The sequence below is a fragment of the Oryctolagus cuniculus genome, chromosome 10, assembly GCF_964237555.1.
Source record: "Oryctolagus cuniculus chromosome 10, mOryCun1.1, whole genome shotgun sequence".
Taxonomy (NCBI): Eukaryota; Metazoa; Chordata; class Mammalia; order Lagomorpha; family Leporidae; genus Oryctolagus; species Oryctolagus cuniculus.
In genome coordinates this window covers 98,578,921-98,598,000 of record NC_091441.1, presented here as the reverse complement: position 1 = coordinate 98,598,000, position 19,080 = coordinate 98,578,921, and the positions used below count along the sequence as shown (strand labels likewise).

At 41.4% G+C, this 19,080-nt stretch overlaps 1 protein-coding gene across 14 annotated transcripts in view; it reads left to right on the top strand.

The window, feature by feature from the left end:
- Positions 1-19,080, top strand: part of DOCK3 (dedicator of cytokinesis 3) — a 506,159-nt gene that overhangs the window by 75,916 nt on the left and 411,163 nt on the right. For all 14 annotated transcript variants that reach the window (XM_051852375.2, XM_051852373.2, XM_051852369.2 and 11 more), the window contains exon 2: positions 6,206-6,289. In XM_051852375.2, coding sequence (XP_051708335.1) covers positions 6,206-6,289 — 84 coding nt within the window. The remainder of the gene's footprint in view (positions 1-6,205; positions 6,290-19,080) is intronic.

Below are 19,080 nucleotides of genomic sequence, written 5' to 3'. Positions count from 1 at the left end.
TTCTGTGTACAGCACTTCCTTAAGCATCTTTTGTGAGGCTGGATTAGTGTGACCACTTCTTTAAATTTCTGTTTACTATGGAAGGTCTATTTCACCTTCATTCATAATTGAGAGCTTTGCTGGGTATCCTGGGTTGATAGTTTCTTTTCTCTTAAGACTTGGACTATATCTCTCCATTCTCTCCTAGCCTGTAGGGTTCTGGTGAGAAGTCAGCTGTGAGTCTAATTGGAGATCCTCTGAAAGTAATCTGGGGTTTCTCTTGTACACATTTTAGAATCTTTTCTTTGTGTTTTACTATGGAGAGTTGACTACAGTGTGTCATGGTTAAGTTCTTGTCTGGTCATGGCCATAAGGAGTTCTATGTGCCTTGTTACTTGCACGCCCCTTTCTCCAAATTATGGAGGTTTTCTGTAATTATTTCACTGAAAAGGCATTCTGAGTTATTCTTTGTTTCCACACATTCAGGAACTCTTAAGACCCATATATTGGGTCATTTGATAGTATCCCATAAATCTCCAACACTATTTTTAATTTTTCTGATTTCTCTCCCTCTCCCTCTCTCTCCTTCCCTCTCCCTCCCTCTCCCTCCCTCTCCCTCTCCCTCTCCCTCCCTCCCTCTCCCTCTCTCTCCCTTCCTTTCCCTCTCCCTCCCTCTCCCTTTCCCTCCCTCCCTCTCCCTCTCTCTCCCTTCCTTTCCCTCTCCCTCCCTCTCCCTCCCTCCCTCTCCCTCTCTCTCCCTCTCTCCCTTCCTTTCCCTCTCCCTCCCTCTCCCTCCCTCCCTCTCCCCCTCTCTCTCCCTCCCTCCCTCCCTCTCTCTCCCTCCCTCCCTCTCTCTCCCTTCCTCCCTCCCTCTCTCTCCCTCCCCCTCTCCCTCTCTCTCCCTCTTCCTCCCTCTACCTCTCCCTCTCCCTCTCTCCACCTCTCCCTCTCTCCCTCTCACCCTCCCTCTCCCCCCACCTCTCCCCCTCTCCCCCTCCCCCTTCTCTCCCCACTCCCCCTCCCCCTTCTCTCCCCCTCCCCCCTCTCTCCCTCTCTCCCTCTCCCCCTCCTCCCCCTCTCCCTCCTCTCCCCCTCCCCCTTCTCTCCCCCTCCCCCCTCTCTCCCTCTCTCCCTCTCCCCCTCCTCCCCCTCTCCCTCCCTCTCCCTCTCCCCCCTCCCTCTCTCCCTCTCCCCCTACCCCTCTCCCTCTCCCCCCTCCCTCTCTCCCTCTCCCCCTACCCCTCTCCCTCTCCCCCTACCCCTCTCCCTCTCCCCCCTCCCTCTCTCCCTCTCCCCCTACCCCTCTCCCTCTCCCCCCTCCCTCTCTCCCTCTCCCCCTACCCCTCTCCCTCTCCCCCCTCCCCCTCCCTCTCCCCCTCCCCCTCCCTCTCCCCGTCCCCCCTCCCTCTCTCCCTCTCCCCCTACCCCTCTCCCTCTCCCTCCCTCTCCCCCTCCCTCTCCCTCCCTCCCTCTCCCTGTCCCCCTCCCTCTCTCTCCCTCCCTCTCCCCCCTCCTCTCCCCCCCCCTTCCTCTCCCTCCCTCTCTCTCCCTCTTTTATTTTTTTTGGTCTGATTGAAAAATTTCCAAAGACTTGTTTTCTAGTTGGGATAGTCTTTCTTCTCTCTCACTCTTGCCTGAGAGTGTACTTCCTCTACTTTTTTCCCCCACTATTTACCTCTAGCCTAGAGCGGTACACCTTTTCCATATTCTGTCATCTTGGAATCTTGTATGTTGTTTTCTTCAGAACTGAAAGGTTTGATGTCTTTTAGGAAATGTCCCCCTACTTCATCCTTTGCATTATTATACATATTTCAGAATCAAATTATTGATTTCTATAAAAATTCATTGGAATTTGGGTAGAATTGCATAGTTTAATGATTAATTTGTGGAAGATCTGTATTTTATACTATTAAGCCTTCAATCTATTAATATGTATTCCTTAATTAATTATGCTTTTGATGCCTGCTGTAAAGTTTTCTGTGCAGAATTCATTATGTCCCATTAGATTCATTCCTAGTTACTTGGCATTTTTGATGTTATAAATGATATATTTTTATTTTTTATTTTAATATAAAAATTTGTGTTTTTGAGATAACATTTTAAATTTATATTATAGTAAAAGGCTTAATGCTCCACTGAATGAAGAGTTCAATGAATGTAAAAATATTTGCAGGAATATAGGCAAGGACTATAAACAATAATCAAATTCAAGGATGTCTACGTTACTAAATGATTTTTAAAAGTTTGATTTTCTAACTGTTGGTATACAAACTTGAAAATTACTCATCTTGTATCAAATGTTTATTGTAATAAACTATGTCTAGGTTCTTTTGCATTTTTTACATATATGGTCAGAATTGCAGAGTTTTAGTTTGTACTTCTAGACATTGTATGTTTTTAAGGCTTCCATAGCCTTGGCAACTCATGACTAGAGCCTAGGGAGATTACTGACGCCATAAACAAGAGTGTCAAATTGTTAAGTCAACAACGGGAGTCACTGTGTACTTACTTCTCATGTGGGATCTGTCCTTAGTGTGTTGTCCAATGTGAAGTAATGCTATAACTAGTACTGAAACAGTATTTTACACTTTGTGTTTCTGTGTGGGTGCAAACTGATGAAATCTTTACTTAATATATGCTGAATTGATCTTCTGTATATAAAGATAATTGAAAATGAATCTTGATGTGAATGGAATGGGAGAGGGAGCAGGAGATGGGAGGGGTGTGAGTGGGAGGGAAATTATGGGGGGGGAAGCCATTGTAATCCATTAACTGTACTTTGAAAATTTATATTTACTAAATAAAAAATTTTAAAAAGTTATTATTTTTAAAATTTATTTGAAAGGCAAAGTTAGTTATCACTCCCCAAATGTCCACAGTGGCCTGGGCTGGACCATGCTCAAGCCAGGAACTAGGAACTTCTTCTGAGTCTCCCATGTGATTCAGGGGCCCAACTACTTGGGCCATCCTTTTCTGCTTTCCCAGGTGGATAGTCAGGGAGTTGGATTGGAAATCGAGCAGCCAGGATTTGAACTGTATGGGGTGCTGGTGTTTTGGGCACCAGCTTAACCTGCTGTGCTACAGCACTGACTCCCAGACATGTATCTTTTTTTTTTCTGCTTTATTTGTATTGGTTGGCCCTCTAGTACAACAATGAATAGTTAGGATGATAATGGATATACTCTTCTGGTTCCTAACCTTAGTGATAAAATTCCTGTTCAGTTTTTTTTAACATTTATTTTATTTATTTGAAAGGCAGAGAGAGAGGGAGAGAGAGAGCTTCCAATGGCTGGTTCTCTCCCCAAATGGTTGCACTGCTGGGGCTGGGCCAGGCTGAAGCCAGGAGGCCAGGACTCCATCCAGGTCTCCCATGTGGGTAACAGTTAACTAAGTACTTAGGCTATCTTTTGCCACCTCCTAGGTGCGTTAGAGGGAGCAGGATTGGAAGTGGAGCAGCCACAACTTGAACCAGTGCTCAAATGGGTTTCTGGCATCATAGGCAGTGGCTTAACCTGCTGCACCACAACACCGACCCCAGTGTTTAGTTTGTCAATGTATATGGTGTTTGCCATACACAGCATGTAGATACCCTTTATCAGATTAAGGAAGGACCCTTCTAAGTTAAGAATTTTTGACTGAAGTTGATATTGAATTTCATCAAATACTTTTTCTTTCCCCATCTACTGAGATGGTCATATAATTTTTAAAATTAATTTTCTATTGCTAAGCTGCTTGGAATTCTTGGAATAAACCCAAATTGTTTGTGATCCATCATTCTTTTTATTCATAGTTGGATTTTCCTTCATTTTTTAAAAAAAGATTTATTTTATTTATTTGAAAGTCGGAGTTACAGAGAGAGGTAGAGCCAGAGGGAAAAAAAGGTCTTTCATCCTCTGGTTCACTCCCCAAATGACCACAATGGTCAGAGCTGAACTGATCCGAAGCCAGGAGCCAGGAGCTTCTTCCAGGTTTCCTATGTGGGTGCAGGGGCCCAAGCACTTGAACCATCCTCTACTGCTTTCCCAGTCCATAGCAGAGAGCTGGATCGAAAGTGGATCAGTTGGGACTCAAATTGGCACCCATATGGGATGCCGGTGTTACAAGCCATAGCTTTAACCCACTATGCCACAGCACTGGCCCCCGTAGTTGGATTTTCTTTTAAAAATATTTTATAACTATATTCACTAAACAGATTGGCCTGTATTTTCCTTTCTTATAAAGTCCTTATCAAGGTTTGCTATCATGCTGACTTCAAAATGAGTTTCCTTTTCCTTATCCTCTGTAAGAGTTTATTTATAGTTGGTGTTATTTCTTCAAATGTTTGGCCAGAAAATTCATATGGACCTCATGTTGCATTTGTTGGAAGATTTTAATTACAGATTCACTTTTCTTTAATAGATATAGGCTATTTAAAAAGTTTTTAACTTTTCTACCAATTTTTAAGTTTTGTCTTTAATAAATTTGTCTCATCTAAAATTTCAAATTAGTTGATGTAAGTTTTTCTGTAACATACTTTAATGATACTTTTAGTGTTTTCACTGCTAATATTTATATTGTGCCTTTTCTGTCTTTTTTTTTTTTTTGCTGTCAGTTGTGTTAGGTGTCTGTCAATGTTGGTATTTTCTTTTTTTAAGGTTTATTTACTTTATTTGAACAACAGAGTTACAGAGAGAGAGAAAGGGAAAGAGAGAGAAAGAGGTCTCAGATCTGCTGCTTCACTCTCCAATGGCAGCAACAGTTGGAGCTGGACCAGGCCAAAGTTAGGAGCCAGGAGCTTCTTCTGAGTCTCCCATGTGTGTGCAGGGGCCCAAAATGTGGATCATTCTCTGCTTCTTTCCCAGGTGCATTAGCAGGGAGCTGGTTAGGAAGTGGAGCAGCTGGGACTCAAACTGGCTTATATGGGATGTTAGCTTTGCAGGCAGAAGTTTAACCTGCTATGCCACAATGCTGGTTCCATGTTAGTATTTTCAGAAAAACAATTTTAGACTATAAGGCTTGATAACTGGTATGTAAATTTTTAAGATTGACAATGCTATTCCTGTTTTTTTATATTCTTGGATCAGTTTATCAATTTCCTTAAAAAAGTTAGAGGATTTTGATTGCTATGTATAGATTTTTCTTTGTTCTAGATTTGCTGTTTGTTTAATTTCTGTTCTCACTCTTCTTTTGAAGATTTTGTTTCTCAAAGCATAATCAAATTTATTTGGTGATTTTTTTGAAAGGCAGAGTTATAGAGGTGGGGACACAGGGAGAGATCTTTCATCTACTGGTTCACTCCCCAAATGACTGCAACAGCTGGAACTTGGCTGATTCCAAGCCCTGAGCCAGGTGCTACCTCTGTGTCTCCCACATGGGAGCAGGGGCCCAAAGCAGTTGGATCATTCTCTGCTGCCCTCCCAGGCACTTTAGTAGGGAGCTGGATTGGAAGTGGAGCCTGGCACTGCAGGTGGCGGCTTCACCCGCCCCACCACAGAGCCAGCCCCTGTTTGGTGATTCTTTAGAAAAATTTTTTCTTTTTATTGTAAATGAGGTACTCTCAATGTTAAGTTTTTCATAAGCAATTGCTATATACTTGCCTAAAAGGATATGTGCATGCACATAGGTCATGCTGAGGGACAGAGAGAGTCTATTTATAGAAAAGTCCTACATGTATGCATGCACATACTACTCAGGAATCATAATTTTGTCATATTTCGTTTTCCTGATCTGTTTAATATTACCTTTCAAAATATAGGTTAACTAAATTGAAAGAGGTTTACACAGTAGGAAAAGGAATTATATAACAGTGAGAAAGGGGGATCATATGCTTTTTTTTTTAAAAGATTTTATTTTATTTGAAAGACAGAGTTAGAGAGAGAGGTAGAGACACAAAGAGAGGTTTTCCATCCTGGTTCACCCCCCAGATGGCTGCAATGGCTGGAGCTGCGCTGATCTGAAGCCAGGAGCCAGGAGCCTCCTCTGGGTCTCCCACATGGGTACAGGGGCCCAAGCACTTGGGCCATCCTCCACTGCTATCCCAGGCCACAGCACAGAGCTGGATCGGAAGCAGAACAGCCGGGACTGGAACCAGTGCCCATATGGTATTCCGGTGCTTCAGGCCAGGGCTTCAACTCGCTGTACCACAGCACCGGCCCCAGGGAGAGCATATGTTTAGGAAAATTTGGTGCTTAATTCAGTGACTCTGTATTTAAAAATGCTAATTGATGGATTTGTCTTGCTTTTCTAGTGATATGCAGCTTTCGAGGATCTGTCCCTCAAGGATTGGTCTTAGAAATAGGAGAGACAGTCCAGATTCTTGAAAAATGTGAAGGTAAGTATGAACTGTCAGTATTACATACATTTGTTTTAGTAGATCGTAAGTCATCATTCTGACTTCATAATTGATCACATTGCAAAATACTGTGATAAAATTCCTCCTGATCTGTGTTCAAAAGTATGAATGGGCTTTTTTTTTGGCTGTAACCTAATAGTAATAACTAGACAATTAATTGTTGACTGTCAGAACATGATTTTTGCATACTATGTCAAATGATTATTTTTCATTTTCTTCAAATAGATAATCTTCTACCCATGCCCAGCTACATTTGGGTGGAATTGAATTAAAATTATTTCATTTATGTGTTTCTGTCTGTTTGACTGGACATCTTTAGCTGTAATCGAAACAAAGCCTTAAATATGCTCAATGAAGTTTAGCTTGACTACTGTCTTCTTCTGTAACATATATAGATATTTCCATTGTGCATTCTTGAAATAAATCACATTCTTAAAAAATTGTTTACTTAAATCAACAATGTTTATGTGAAAATTATAGTTAGGGAAAATCATGCAAATTCAGAGCATTAACAGAAACAGAATTGTTTCCATGAGAAATAGCTTGAGCTAACTAGTTCAGCTGTTCCACATGATGAGTAGCCTTATTATATGACATAATGGAGTGGAACTGTTGGGATGAGGGCATGTAGACAATTCATATAAAATTTGTGCTGTGATCCAGTTGGACTGCAGTTAGGATAGATATGGGAGTAAGTATAATCCACTTGACCCAGGGATTGAATGAGTTTGGGAGTTCAGGTTTCTGGAAAGAGAGTTCTAATGCAGATTTCAGATTTTCTTAAAAACAGAAGTATAAATCAGCACCCTTTCATGATAAAAGTATCTAGAAAAAAAGGTAATTTAAAAAATTATCTACTAAAAAATGGAAACACATCATATTCATTTGTTAAATATTCTAGGATTTCCTAATGAGATCTAAAAATAACATGAGTACCTGCCATCACTGTCTTTTTTTTTAAACTTTTATTTAGTTTGCTTTAGCTATTCGAGGTCTCCTGTGCCTGCATATGAATTTCAGCATCATTTTTTCCAGATCTGAGAAGAGTGTCTTTGGTATTTTGATTGGTATCGCATTGAATCTGTGAATTGCTTTTGGAATAATGGAGATTTTGATGATATTGATTGTTCCAATCCATGAGCATGGAAGATTTTTCCATTTTTTGGTATCCTCTTCTGTTTCTTTCTTTAAAGTTTTGTAATTCTCATCGTAAGATCTTTGACATCCTTGGTTAAGTTTATTCCAAGGTATTTGATTGTTTTTGTAGCTATTGTGAATGGGATTGTTCTTAGCAGTTCTTTTTCAGCCATGGCATTGTCTGTGTATACAAAGGCTGTTGATTTTTTTTTTTGTGTTGATTTTATATCCTGCTACTTTGCCAAACTCTTCTGTGAGTTCCAATAGTCTCTTAGTTGAGTTCTTTGGATCCCCCAAATAAACCATCATGACATCTGCAAATAGGGATAGTTTGACTTCCTCCTTCCCAGTTTGTATCCCTTTGATTTCTTTTTCTTGCCTAATGGCTCTGGCTAAAACTTCCAGTACTATATTGAATAGCAATGGTGAGAGTGGGCAGCCCTATCTGGTTCCAGATCTCCATCACTGTCTTTTGAACATTGTATTGGAGATACTAGCTAGTGTAATAAGGTAACGAAGTGAAAAATGGAAAGGAAAAATTGAAACTCTCTTCCATAGCTGGTATTTAGCAGCTTTGATGGCTACAGTGTTAGTGTTTTAAAAAGATATTATATCTCTATAAGTTTTCAGAACAGAATTAGAAAAAGAGTGAAAGAAATAATATCATTTATAGTAGTACCAAAAACATGAAGTGCCAAGGAATAAATCTGGTTAAAAACATTAAGACATCTACATTCAAAACTACAAAAATACTACTGATGCAAATGAAAGAAAATCTAAATAGATGAAAATATTTCCTATTTTTATGGATCGAAAGACTCACCTTTTTAAAGTTACCAGTTGTCTTCAAGTAGATTTAAAGGCAAAGTAATCCAAATAAAAATCTAGGTTTTACTTTGAATGGAAATTGAATTCCAAGTTATATGCAAACGAAAAAGGTTACAAAGAGCAAGGCAGTCTTTAAGAAGATAATCAAAACTAGAGGATTTACACTGCCACATATTAAGATTTATTAGAAATTAAGACATTGTGGGGCCTGTGCCATGGCTCAATAGGCTAATCCTCCGCCTTGCCGCGCCGGCACACCGGGTTCTAGTCCCGGTCGGGGCGCCAGATTCTGTCCCAGTTGCTCCTCTTCCAGTCCAGCTCTCTGCTGTGGCCCGGGAGGGCAGTGGAGGATGGCCCAAGTGCTTGGGCCCTGCACTCGCATGGGATTCCAGGGGAGGCACCTGGCTCCTGGCTTCGGATGAGCGCTGTGTGCCGGCTGCAGTGCACCGGCCGCAGTGCACCGGCCGCAGCGGCCACTGGGGGGTGAACCAACAGAAAAAAGGAAGACCTTTCTGTCTCTCTCACTGTCCACTCTGCCTGTTAAAAAAAAAAAAAAGAAATTAAGACATTGTGGTTTTGGGGGCAAAGACAGGCTAATGAAACAGAGTAGAGGAGCTGGAAGCAGTCCTTTGAGATCTGCACCTCGGCATTAGCTCTATTTCACTTATCCCTTTCTACCATGTACTCTGCCACTTAGCTGGTTGCTCCTGTAGACCAGCTCCACTCACCTTCTGGCAAATTTTCTCACTACCTGCATTTTGTATGTTTCTGTGGCAGTCATGGTATTTCCCAAAGATTCGGAGTCTTAATCTTGAAGGCTAAGTGCTTGGTTTTAAGTCCTAGTTCTACTCTGTATTCCAGCTTCCTGCTAATATGGGATGCTGGCACTGCAGACAGTGGCTTTACCCATCCACAGGAGCGCTGGCCCCTGTGGTATATTTTTATGTGAAATATTATTCAACAAAATGAATGAATTCCAGCTGTAGTATCAACATAAACATATCTCAGAAACATACTACCAAAAAAAATTGGTGTTCAGAATACTTACTAGATGAAACTATTTCTATGAATTGTTAAAACATGCACAGTGATACTTTTTTGTGTACTAGGGCCATACCTCTGTAGTGAAAGCGAATGAAATAAGCAATACATCGGCGCAGTAAATGCCAAGTTCAGTATGTCTGGGTAGGAAACAGAATTTATTTGAAAGTCAGCTGCAGAAAGAGAAGAGACAAAGCAAGATCTTCCATCTGCTGGTTCACTCCCCAGATGGCTGCAATGGCCAGGGCTAAGCCAGGTGAAAGCCAGGATCCAGTAGCTTTGTCTGTATCTCCCATATGGATGGTTGCTTGGGCCTTCTGCTTTTCCCAGGGCATTAGGGAGCTGGATCAGAAGTGGGGCAACTGGGACACTGACTGTATTTACTTGCTATGCCACAACTCCTGGTACTGTTGAGTTTTTAAATGTGGAGTCAGTACATGGCTTTGTATTTTGTACCTTCTCTCTTTCTCTCAATCTTTTTTTTTCTCAAATATTTCTGGATAGATTTCTTTTCTTTCTTTTCTTTTCTTTCTTTTTTTTTTTTTTTGACAGGCAGAGTGGACAGTGAGAGAGAGAGACAGAGAGAAAGGTCTTCCTTTGCCGTTGGTTCACCCTCCAATGGCCGCCACGGCCGGCGCACCGCACTGATCCGATGGCAGGAGCCAGGAGCCAGGTGCTTTTCCTGGTCTCCCATGGGGTGCAGGGCCCAAGCACCTGGGCCATCCTCCACTGCACTCCCTGGCCACAGAAGAGAGCTGGCCTGGAAGAGGGGCATCCGGGACAGAATCCGGCGCCCCGACCGGGACTAGAACCCGGTGTGCTGGCGCCGCTAGGCGGAGGATTAGCCTAGTGAGCCGCGGCGCCGGCCCTCTGGATAGATTTCTTAAAAAAACGTTTATTCTAGAGGCAAAGAGGGATTGAGGTTAGTAGAGAAAGTGAGCGAGAGAATGAGTGAGTGCTCCCATCCACTCGTTCACTTCAGTCTGTATTAGCAGAAAGCTGAAGTTAAAAGGTATAACTTAGACTTGAATACATGGAGTATACTGGGGTACCAGATATCTGTGTCCCAGTGAGTATCTTAACTATTAGGCCAAATGCATTCTCCTAGGATAGAGTTTTCCCCCCAAAATTCTTTATTTTTGAATAATTTTAAACTTTTCAGAGTTGGATAGATGTCCTTTTTTTGAGTAGAATTCTTGTATACTGGGGCTGGTGCTCTGGTGTAGTTGCTGCCTGCAGTGCCAGCATCCCATATCCTGGCTGTTTCACTTCCTGTCCAACTCCCTGCTAATGTACCTCGGTAAACAGTGGAAGATGGCTCAAGTCCTTGGGCCCTTGTACACACGTTAGAGACCTGGAAGAAACTCCTGGCTCCTGGCTTTGGACTGGCCCAGTTCTGGCCATTGGGACTATTTGGAGAGTTAACCAGTGGATGGGAGATCTATCTCTGTCTTTCCCTCTCTCAATGTAACTCTGTCTTTCAAATAATAAATAAATATTAAAAAAAATAATTCCTTTATACTCCTGTTCTTTCACCTCCCCTTAATGTTAAACTATTATAATGTTAAATTAACACTGGTGGGCTGGCATTGTGAAGCAGTTTTAACTGCCACCTGTGATGCTGGCATCCTGTGAATGCTTGTTTGAGTCTTGGCTGCCCTGTTTCCATTCCAGCTCCCTGCTAATGAGCCTGGGAAAGCAGCAGAAGATGGCCTGAGTGCTTGGGCCCCTGCCATCCATGAGAGAGATCTAGATGGAGTTCAAGGCTCCTGGTTTTGGTCTGTCCCAGCCCCAACCATTGAAGCCGTTTGAGAAGTAAACCAGTGAAAGGAAGATCTCTCTGTGTCTCTCCTTCTCTCTGTATAACTCTGCCTTTCAGATAAATAAATCTTTAAAAAAGAGAAGGCACTAATCTTATGAAAAGAAATTAAATTGGTACTATATCATTAGCTAGATTTTGTTCAGATTTCCCCAGTTTTACCCCTAATGTTCTTTTCTGTGTTCTGTGTTATAATTCAGGATAATAGGTGTTTGGAGAGGCATTAAAACTTGACTATAAAATGCTTTTCTCAAAACTGAAAATAGATCTACCATATGATCTAGATATCCAAAGGAATTAAATTTGGGATTATATCCAAAGGAAATAAGGTAGCATATACATTTCTATTTTTTATTCCTCACTATATTCAGAAAGATATAGAGTCGACCTAAATGTCCAACAGTGGATGACAGGTTAAGAAAATGTGATAAGTATACATAATGGAATATTACTCAGCCATAAAAAGAGTGAAATATTGGCATTTGCAGCAAAGTGGATCAAATTGGAGATCACTATGCTAAGTGAAATAAGTCATTCACATATATACAAATACTCCATGTTTGTTCTCATATGTGGAAGTTAAGAGAAAATGTTTACAGCAAAAAAAGTGGATACCATGTTATTTGTTATATAGATATTAATGTTGTTTATACTGAATTATATGCTTTACACAATAATATACCTTTCTTCATTTTATGATCTTTATTTTCCAAGTTATGTGATATAAATACATTGAACCCTTGCTTTGTTTGTATTTTCCAGGTGTATATTTAGTTTTCAAATTTTGCAAATGTTTTTATTTCAGTGTATTTCTTACATATAGCATATGTTTGGATTTGCTGTAAGACCCATTTTAAAAACCATTTATCTTATTTCTTTTTAAATTTAATTTAAAAGATTTTTGGATGTTATTATTTTTAAAGATTCATTTTATTTATTTGAAAGGCAGAGTTACAGAGGGGTGGAGGGAGGGAGGAAGAGAGAGAGAAAGAGAGAGAGAGAGAAAGAGAGAGAGAGAGAAAGAGAAAAAGAGAGAAAGTCTTCCATCTGCAGATTCACTCCCCAGTTGTTTGCAACGGCCGGAGCTGTGCTGAGCCAGGAGCTTCTTCTGGGTCTCCCACTTGGTACAGGGGCCCAAGGACTTGGGCCATCTTCCACTGCTTTCCCAGGCCATAGCAGAGAGCTAGATCAGAAGTGGAGCAGCCAGGACTTGAACTGGCACCCATATTGGATGCCGGCACTGCAGGTGGCAGCTTTACCTGCTACACTACAGCATTGGCCCCTTGAATTTTATTTTTTAATTATTTTTTAACAGATTCAATGTGATTTCAAGGTTCAATTCTTTTTTTTTTTTTTTTTGGACAGGCAGAATTAGACAGTGAGAGAGAGAGACAGAAAGAAAGATCTTCCTTCTGTTGGTTCACCCCACAAATGGCTGCTACAGCCAGTGCGCTGCGCCGATCCGAAGCCAGGAGCCAGGTGCTTCCTCCTGGTCTCCCATGTGGTGCAGGGCCCAAGCACTTGGGCCATCCTCCACTGCCTTGCCAGACCACAGCAGAGAGTTGGACTGGAAGAGGAGCAACCGGGACAGAATCCGGTGCCTCGACTGGGACTAGAACCCGGGATGCCGGCGCTGCAGGTGGAGAATTAGCCTAGTGAGCTGCGGCGCCGGCCATGGTACAATTCTAAGAACATAATGATATTCCCTCCCTTCCTCCCTCTCCCTTTTTACCCCCCCTTTTTTTTTTAGTTTTTGAGATAGATAACATTTTAAAATTACATTGACAGTAAAAAGGCTTAATACTTCACCAGATAAGAAGTTTAACAAGTAAAAAGCCTGTTTCTGTTTTGGTCTTTGTGCTAGAGACTTCTGCTTAAATGAGTAATGTGAAGCTGAGGAGAGCGGGCTTCACACTGATAAGATGATCAGGTGACTACTGTGAGATTTCTGATTCTTACAATCATCTAAAGGCCTTATCTTTAACTTGGGAGTGGAGGAAGGTCTTCACGTACTTGATGGGAAGAATAGAGGAAGAATTGTTGAGTTCTGATTGCTTTCCTTTTCCTTTTTTTTTTTTTTTTAAAGATTTTATTATTTATTTGAGAGTTATAGACAGGGAGAGGGAGAGACAGAGAGAAAAGTCTTCCTTCTGTTGGTTCACTCTCCAAATGGCTACAATGGCCAGAGCTGGGCAGAACGGAAGCTGGGAGCCAGGAACTTCTTCCAGGTCTCCCACCTGGGTGCAGGGGCCTAAGTGCTTGGGCTATCTTCTGCTTTCTCAGATCTTAACAGATGGCTGGTTTGGAAGAGGAGCAGCTGGGACTAGAACTGGCTCCCTTATGGGATGACAGCGCCACAGGCGGAGGATTAACCTACTGTGCCACCGTGCTGGTCCTTTTTTTTGGTAAAAAATATTTGTTTATTTGAGAGGCAGAGTTAGAGGGGTGGGGGGAGACAGAGAGGTCTTCCATCCGCTGGTTCACCCTCCAGATGGCTGGAACTAGACCCATCAGGAGCCAGGAGCTTATTCTAGTTCTCCCATGTAGGTTGTAGGGTCCCAAACATTTAGGCTGTCCTCTGCCATGAGCAGAGAGCTGTCCCAAACCATTAGCAGAGAGCTGGATCTGAAGTGGAGCAGCTTGAATTGGTGCTCATATGGGATGCTTGTGCTGCAAGTGGAGGCTTAACCTTCTACACCACAGCGCCGGCCCCACCTACTACACCACAGTGCCAGCCCCGATTATTTTTCTTGAAGGGTTTCAAGTAGTCTGTTTTGTATTCAGCCCCATATAATACCCTGGCCTTACCTGTAGCCCTGATTTTCTAAACTTTCGAAGGGTTTTATGTTGGAAATTAACTCTTGCTGGCTTCACTGTATGCTTAAATTTTAGTATTTGTTTTAAAGCCTTCAAATATTTCAAGTGCTTTTTTGTCATATTTAATCTTTTCCTAGGTTATGCTCAATTATTAATTATTTAAGAGGAAAGGAGAGAGGGAGGGGGAGAGAGAGAGAGAAACACACACACACACACACACACACACACAGAATAATCCCACCCACTGCTTAATTCCCCAGAAACCCACAATGGTCCAACTTGGCCAAAGCCAGGAGTAAGAAACTTGTGGGGAGCAACTGGGAGCAACTCGGACTAGACTAAGTTACTGGAATTAAGACTTATTTTATGCATCTGCTCTCCCACAATATGGCGCTGGGAGAGAAGAAAACAGCTTCTACACAGCTGCCTCCAGTTCAGCCAATAAACTGTAGGACTTGCTCCTGATTGGAGGAGAGCAGCGTACTCGGCGTGTGGGCAGCCGAGTTAGGATTGGCGGAGGAGGACTATAAAGGAGGAGAGAGACGGCATGCACCAGGAACATCTAAGGGGAACATCTAAGGGGAACATCTAAGGGAACACCTGTGCAGCCCCCGAGAGAGCCGGCCGGTGGTGTGCCGCTCCCCTGCGGAAGTGGGGAATGTGGCAGGGGGAACCGCCCTTCCACGGAGGTGGAAGGGACAGTAGCCAACCCGGGAAGAACCAGCAGCAAACCCGGGGAGGGCCGAGCAGACGAAAGAACAGCGCAGGGTCCTGTGTCGTTCCTCCATGAAGAGGGGGAGCGACAAAACTCAATTCAGATCTATACTGGATCTATACTGTGGGTGGTAGGGACCCAAGTATGTGAGCCATCACCTGCTGCTTCCCAGGGTGCACATCAGCAGGAAGCCAGATTTGGGAGCAGAGCCAGGTATCAAACCCAGGCTCTTTGATATGATGCTTATCTCTAATTTATTTTTAGTCCTTTATTTACTGTGATTTTATTGAGATTCTGGGAGGGAGCAGTGATGAATATTTGTGTTTAGTCTACTGTTTAAAGCTGAAATCTAAAATTTAATCTTAAATTGAGTGTATTTAATGAATTCATTGATTACTGAGTAGTATTTGATACAGAGGTTTTCTTTCAGGATATAATTTTGTTTTCTCTTGAATATTTAAGTGTATTTCTCTTTTGCATCTACCTTTCCAGTTAGTTGACTCAAGCTTTCTGTTTCTTTCAAAACAAATGACAGATGAAAAATTCAGCATACAACAAGTGCCTCAGATTAACAACAAAAATAGTGTAAGAAGTGTTATTATCCTGGGTTCAGAAGACTATTACTGTGAATGTATATCTTAAGCAAGCAGTGAATAAAGGACCCCTGGTATATCAGCAGAGGAGCTCCAATATTATGCTATTGCCTACGTGAATGAGGATCATAGGTCATTTACTGATACCTACCTTCTGCAGGCCATTCTTAGCCTTTATTCTGGTGATTAAAAAGTACAGTGTTAAAGTTTCTGTATCCACCTGCATGGGATGAGTGTCTGCTTAGGATGAAAGATATATGAATACATATTTATACTAGAATATACTAGGTATAAGTCAATGTGTTGTAGCTACTATACAGATATCTGAATTGCTAATTTCACTAGGACAAGAAGCAATAGAGAGAGGAACAGGGAAGAGTTTATAAATTATTTGGTATTGAGGTATCTCTTTGTCTTGAAAGAAAATTTTTACAGGCTCTAGAGGTTGATGAGTGTTTAAAGTATTTGAAAATCATTTGTGGTGACTTCAGACGGTTGCCTGCTGTTAGTTGGTTGATACCTTTTTCCCTGTTGTAAGTAGTGAGAGATTCTGTTTTAAGAGCTAATTCAAGAGATCAGAACTGTCACATAGTTGGCTAAGTCCTAGCTGCTCTTCTTCTGATCCAGCTCTCTGTTTATGGCTTAGAAAAGCAGTAGAAGATGGCCTTAGTGCTTGGGTCCCTACACCCACCTGGGAGATCCAGAGAAGCTCTTGGCTCCTGGCTTTGGATTGGCCCAGCTCTGGCCGTTGCAGAAAAGCGAACCAGTGTATGGAAGACCTTTCTCTCTTTCTCCTTGTCTGTAACATTCCCTCTCAAATAAATAAATAAAATCTTTAAAAAAAAAGTGCTAATTCTCAAATAGGTACCTTGTCTTCATTACATGTGTCCATGCTAGAAATTCTTCTTCTGCGTATATCCTGGGCTCATGCTTCTAAGTGAAAGTATGCAGAAAATTTTTTGGCTTCAGTATTGAAATACTGTCTGTTTCTTGTGATACGTGATTTGTTCTGGATGAGTTATGCCAATTATCCTAACTGTATATGTTTGTTGATTTGTCATTTTCATGTCCTGCCTTACTGTCTAGATTTGTGCTCCATAGCCTGCTTTAACTTTAGGTCTTGTATGTACTCCTGTACATACAAGAAATCCTTAGATTTCTCACTTGACTCCAGCTTTAATTTAACCTTGAGTATTTCTACCTTCTATCTTCTTTCTCATTGTCTTAGTCTGGTTTGACTTATTTGCCCATACCTGTCTGCAGCCCTAAAATTGATGTTGACCCTATTGTAAGAACATTTCCACTGTCAGGCTGGAGAGAATAAATCTGTTTTTTCCCCCTAAATTATAGGTATAATTTCATACATATTTAATAGAAAGTTTCTCCTTTAAAGTGATACTGAACAACCTGTTTCTTAAAATAGCCAGTATTTAATAACAGAATCCTTTTTCCAAAAGGATCTAAGCATTATAAATGTTAATTCTTTTTCCTCTGAGCAGGATGGATCCAACTATTGCCATAGTTATTTTGTTTGCAGAAATGGAAAAAGCCATAATAGATACAGTCTTTGTGTTCAAGTTGAATCTATCAGTGAGTACACAAAGTTAGCCAGAATTTAGTTACCTAGAAATCTTTTGATTTTCTTTTTGAATTTTGATTCACTCATTTTCTCACCAGTAGGACTATTCTATGCTAGTTTTTAATTTGTTTGTTTAGTTTTCTTAATCATAACTAGGCTTACTCTAATAGTCAAAGAATATCAGGAAGAGTTTAACTTTCTGATTCACGTACAGAGATGAAACAAGGTATTTCATTATTACTAATGTTATTGAAAAATCATATAATAAAGAATTGAGGAGACTCATTTTGGGTACCATTTTTTATCCTTCTCTATTATTATTTCGTGAATAAATACTCCCTGCTATTTAGTAATCGCTTTTAACATTTGAAGTTTTATTATGCTTATATGGAAAAGCTTTATCTTTTTGATCAAAAGAAAAGCTTCTTGTTGGAATATATAGTTTACTTTTGAGAACTTTAGGGAATGATTTATATATGAAAATTGCCTCAGAATTTGAAATCGGAGTGCTTAGTTTTGTTTGTAGGTTTACTGTAGATTTAAAAACTTAACACTCTGCCGGCGCCGTGGCTCACTTGGTTAAGCCTCCGCCTGTGGCACTGGCATCCCATATGGGCACCAGGTTCTAGTCCCAGTTGCTCCTCTTCTAGTCCAGCTCTCTGCTATGGCCTGGGAGGGCAGTGGAGGATGGCCCAAGTGCTTGGGCCCTGCACCCGCATGGGAGACCAGGAGGAAGCACCTGGCTTCTGGATTCGGATCGGTGCAGCGTGCCTGCGGTAGCGGCCATTGTTGGGTGAACCAACAGAAGGAAGACCTTTCTCTCTGTCTCTCTCTCTCTCTCACTGTCTAACTCTGCCTGTCAAAAACAAAACAAAACAAAACAAAACAAAAAACAACAAAAAACCACACAAAGTTACATAAAGGGGCTGCCATGGTATAGTGGGTAAAGCTGTTGCCTGTGATGCCAGTATCCCATATGGGCACTGGTTTGAGTCTTAGATGCTCCATTTTTGATCTAGCTCCATACTAATGTGCCTGGGAAAGCAGCTGAGGATGGCCAAAGTGCTTGGGTCCTTGCACTCACATTAGAGAGCTAGAGGAAGCTTCTGGCTTTAGCCTGGCCCAGCCCTGGTTGTTGCAGCCATCTGGGAAGTCAACCAGATGGTAGACCTCTCCTCTCTCTCTGTAACTCTTTCAAATAAATAAATCTTTTCTAAAAAGTTAATTAAGAGTTTTAGAGGCCGGCGCCGCGGCTCACTTGGCTAATCCTCTAGCACCCCAAGTTCTAGTCCCGGTTGGGGCGCTGGATTCTGTCCCAGTTGCTCTTCTTCCTATCCAGCTCTCTGCTGTGTCCTGGGAAGGCTAGTGGAGGATGGCCCAAGTGCTTGGGTCCTGCACCTGCATGGGAGACCAAGAGGAGGCACCTGGCACTGTGGTGGCCATTTGTGGGGTGAACCAACGGAAAGGAAGACCTTTGTGTGTGTGTGTGTGTGTCTCTCTCTCTCTCTCTCTCTCACTGTCTAACTCTGTCAAAAAAAGAAAAATAAATAAATAAAAAAAGAAAAAGTTTTAGAACAGTTAGCATTTACTCAGTAACCACTATATTTTAGGAAATTGTAGTAGGCATTATACTTTCACTATTTTAGCTATTACTTTCACAATAGGTTTGTGAAACATATTACCTCCATTTTTTAGTTGAGGAAACTAAAGCTTAAAGAGTTGAAGGAATATTGGTAATATGTGGCAGAATGAGGATTAAGATTATCCTTGTCTGCATTGAGTATTAAGCTATTTGGAATCCATTGAATGACTCATTTTTAGAAACACCAGTGGTAGTCTAAACCACTGTTTCTTGAGAGCCACTTATTTCTTTCTGTCTTTTATTCATTCCTACTCATATTCTCTCTCCCCCCAGCTCCCAAGCTTTATTTTATTAATTATCTGCCAACTGATTCTGGGAAAATTCTTAACTTTCTGAGCCTCTGTTTCCACAGCTTTTACCTTGATATGAAATTGTCAGTCTTCTAGGGGGATTGAGCATGATGTAAAAGCATTTATCGTTCTATTCAAGTTATCTAGTAAATATTCAGTACATCTGAATTTGAGGAAGGAGGAATCAGAGGGTCCTTAGGATCTTTCTTTTTTATTTTTATTTATTTATTTTTTTGACAGAGTGGACAGTGAGAGAGAGAGACAGAGAGAAAGGTCTTCCTTTGCCGTTGGTTCACCCTCCAATGGCCG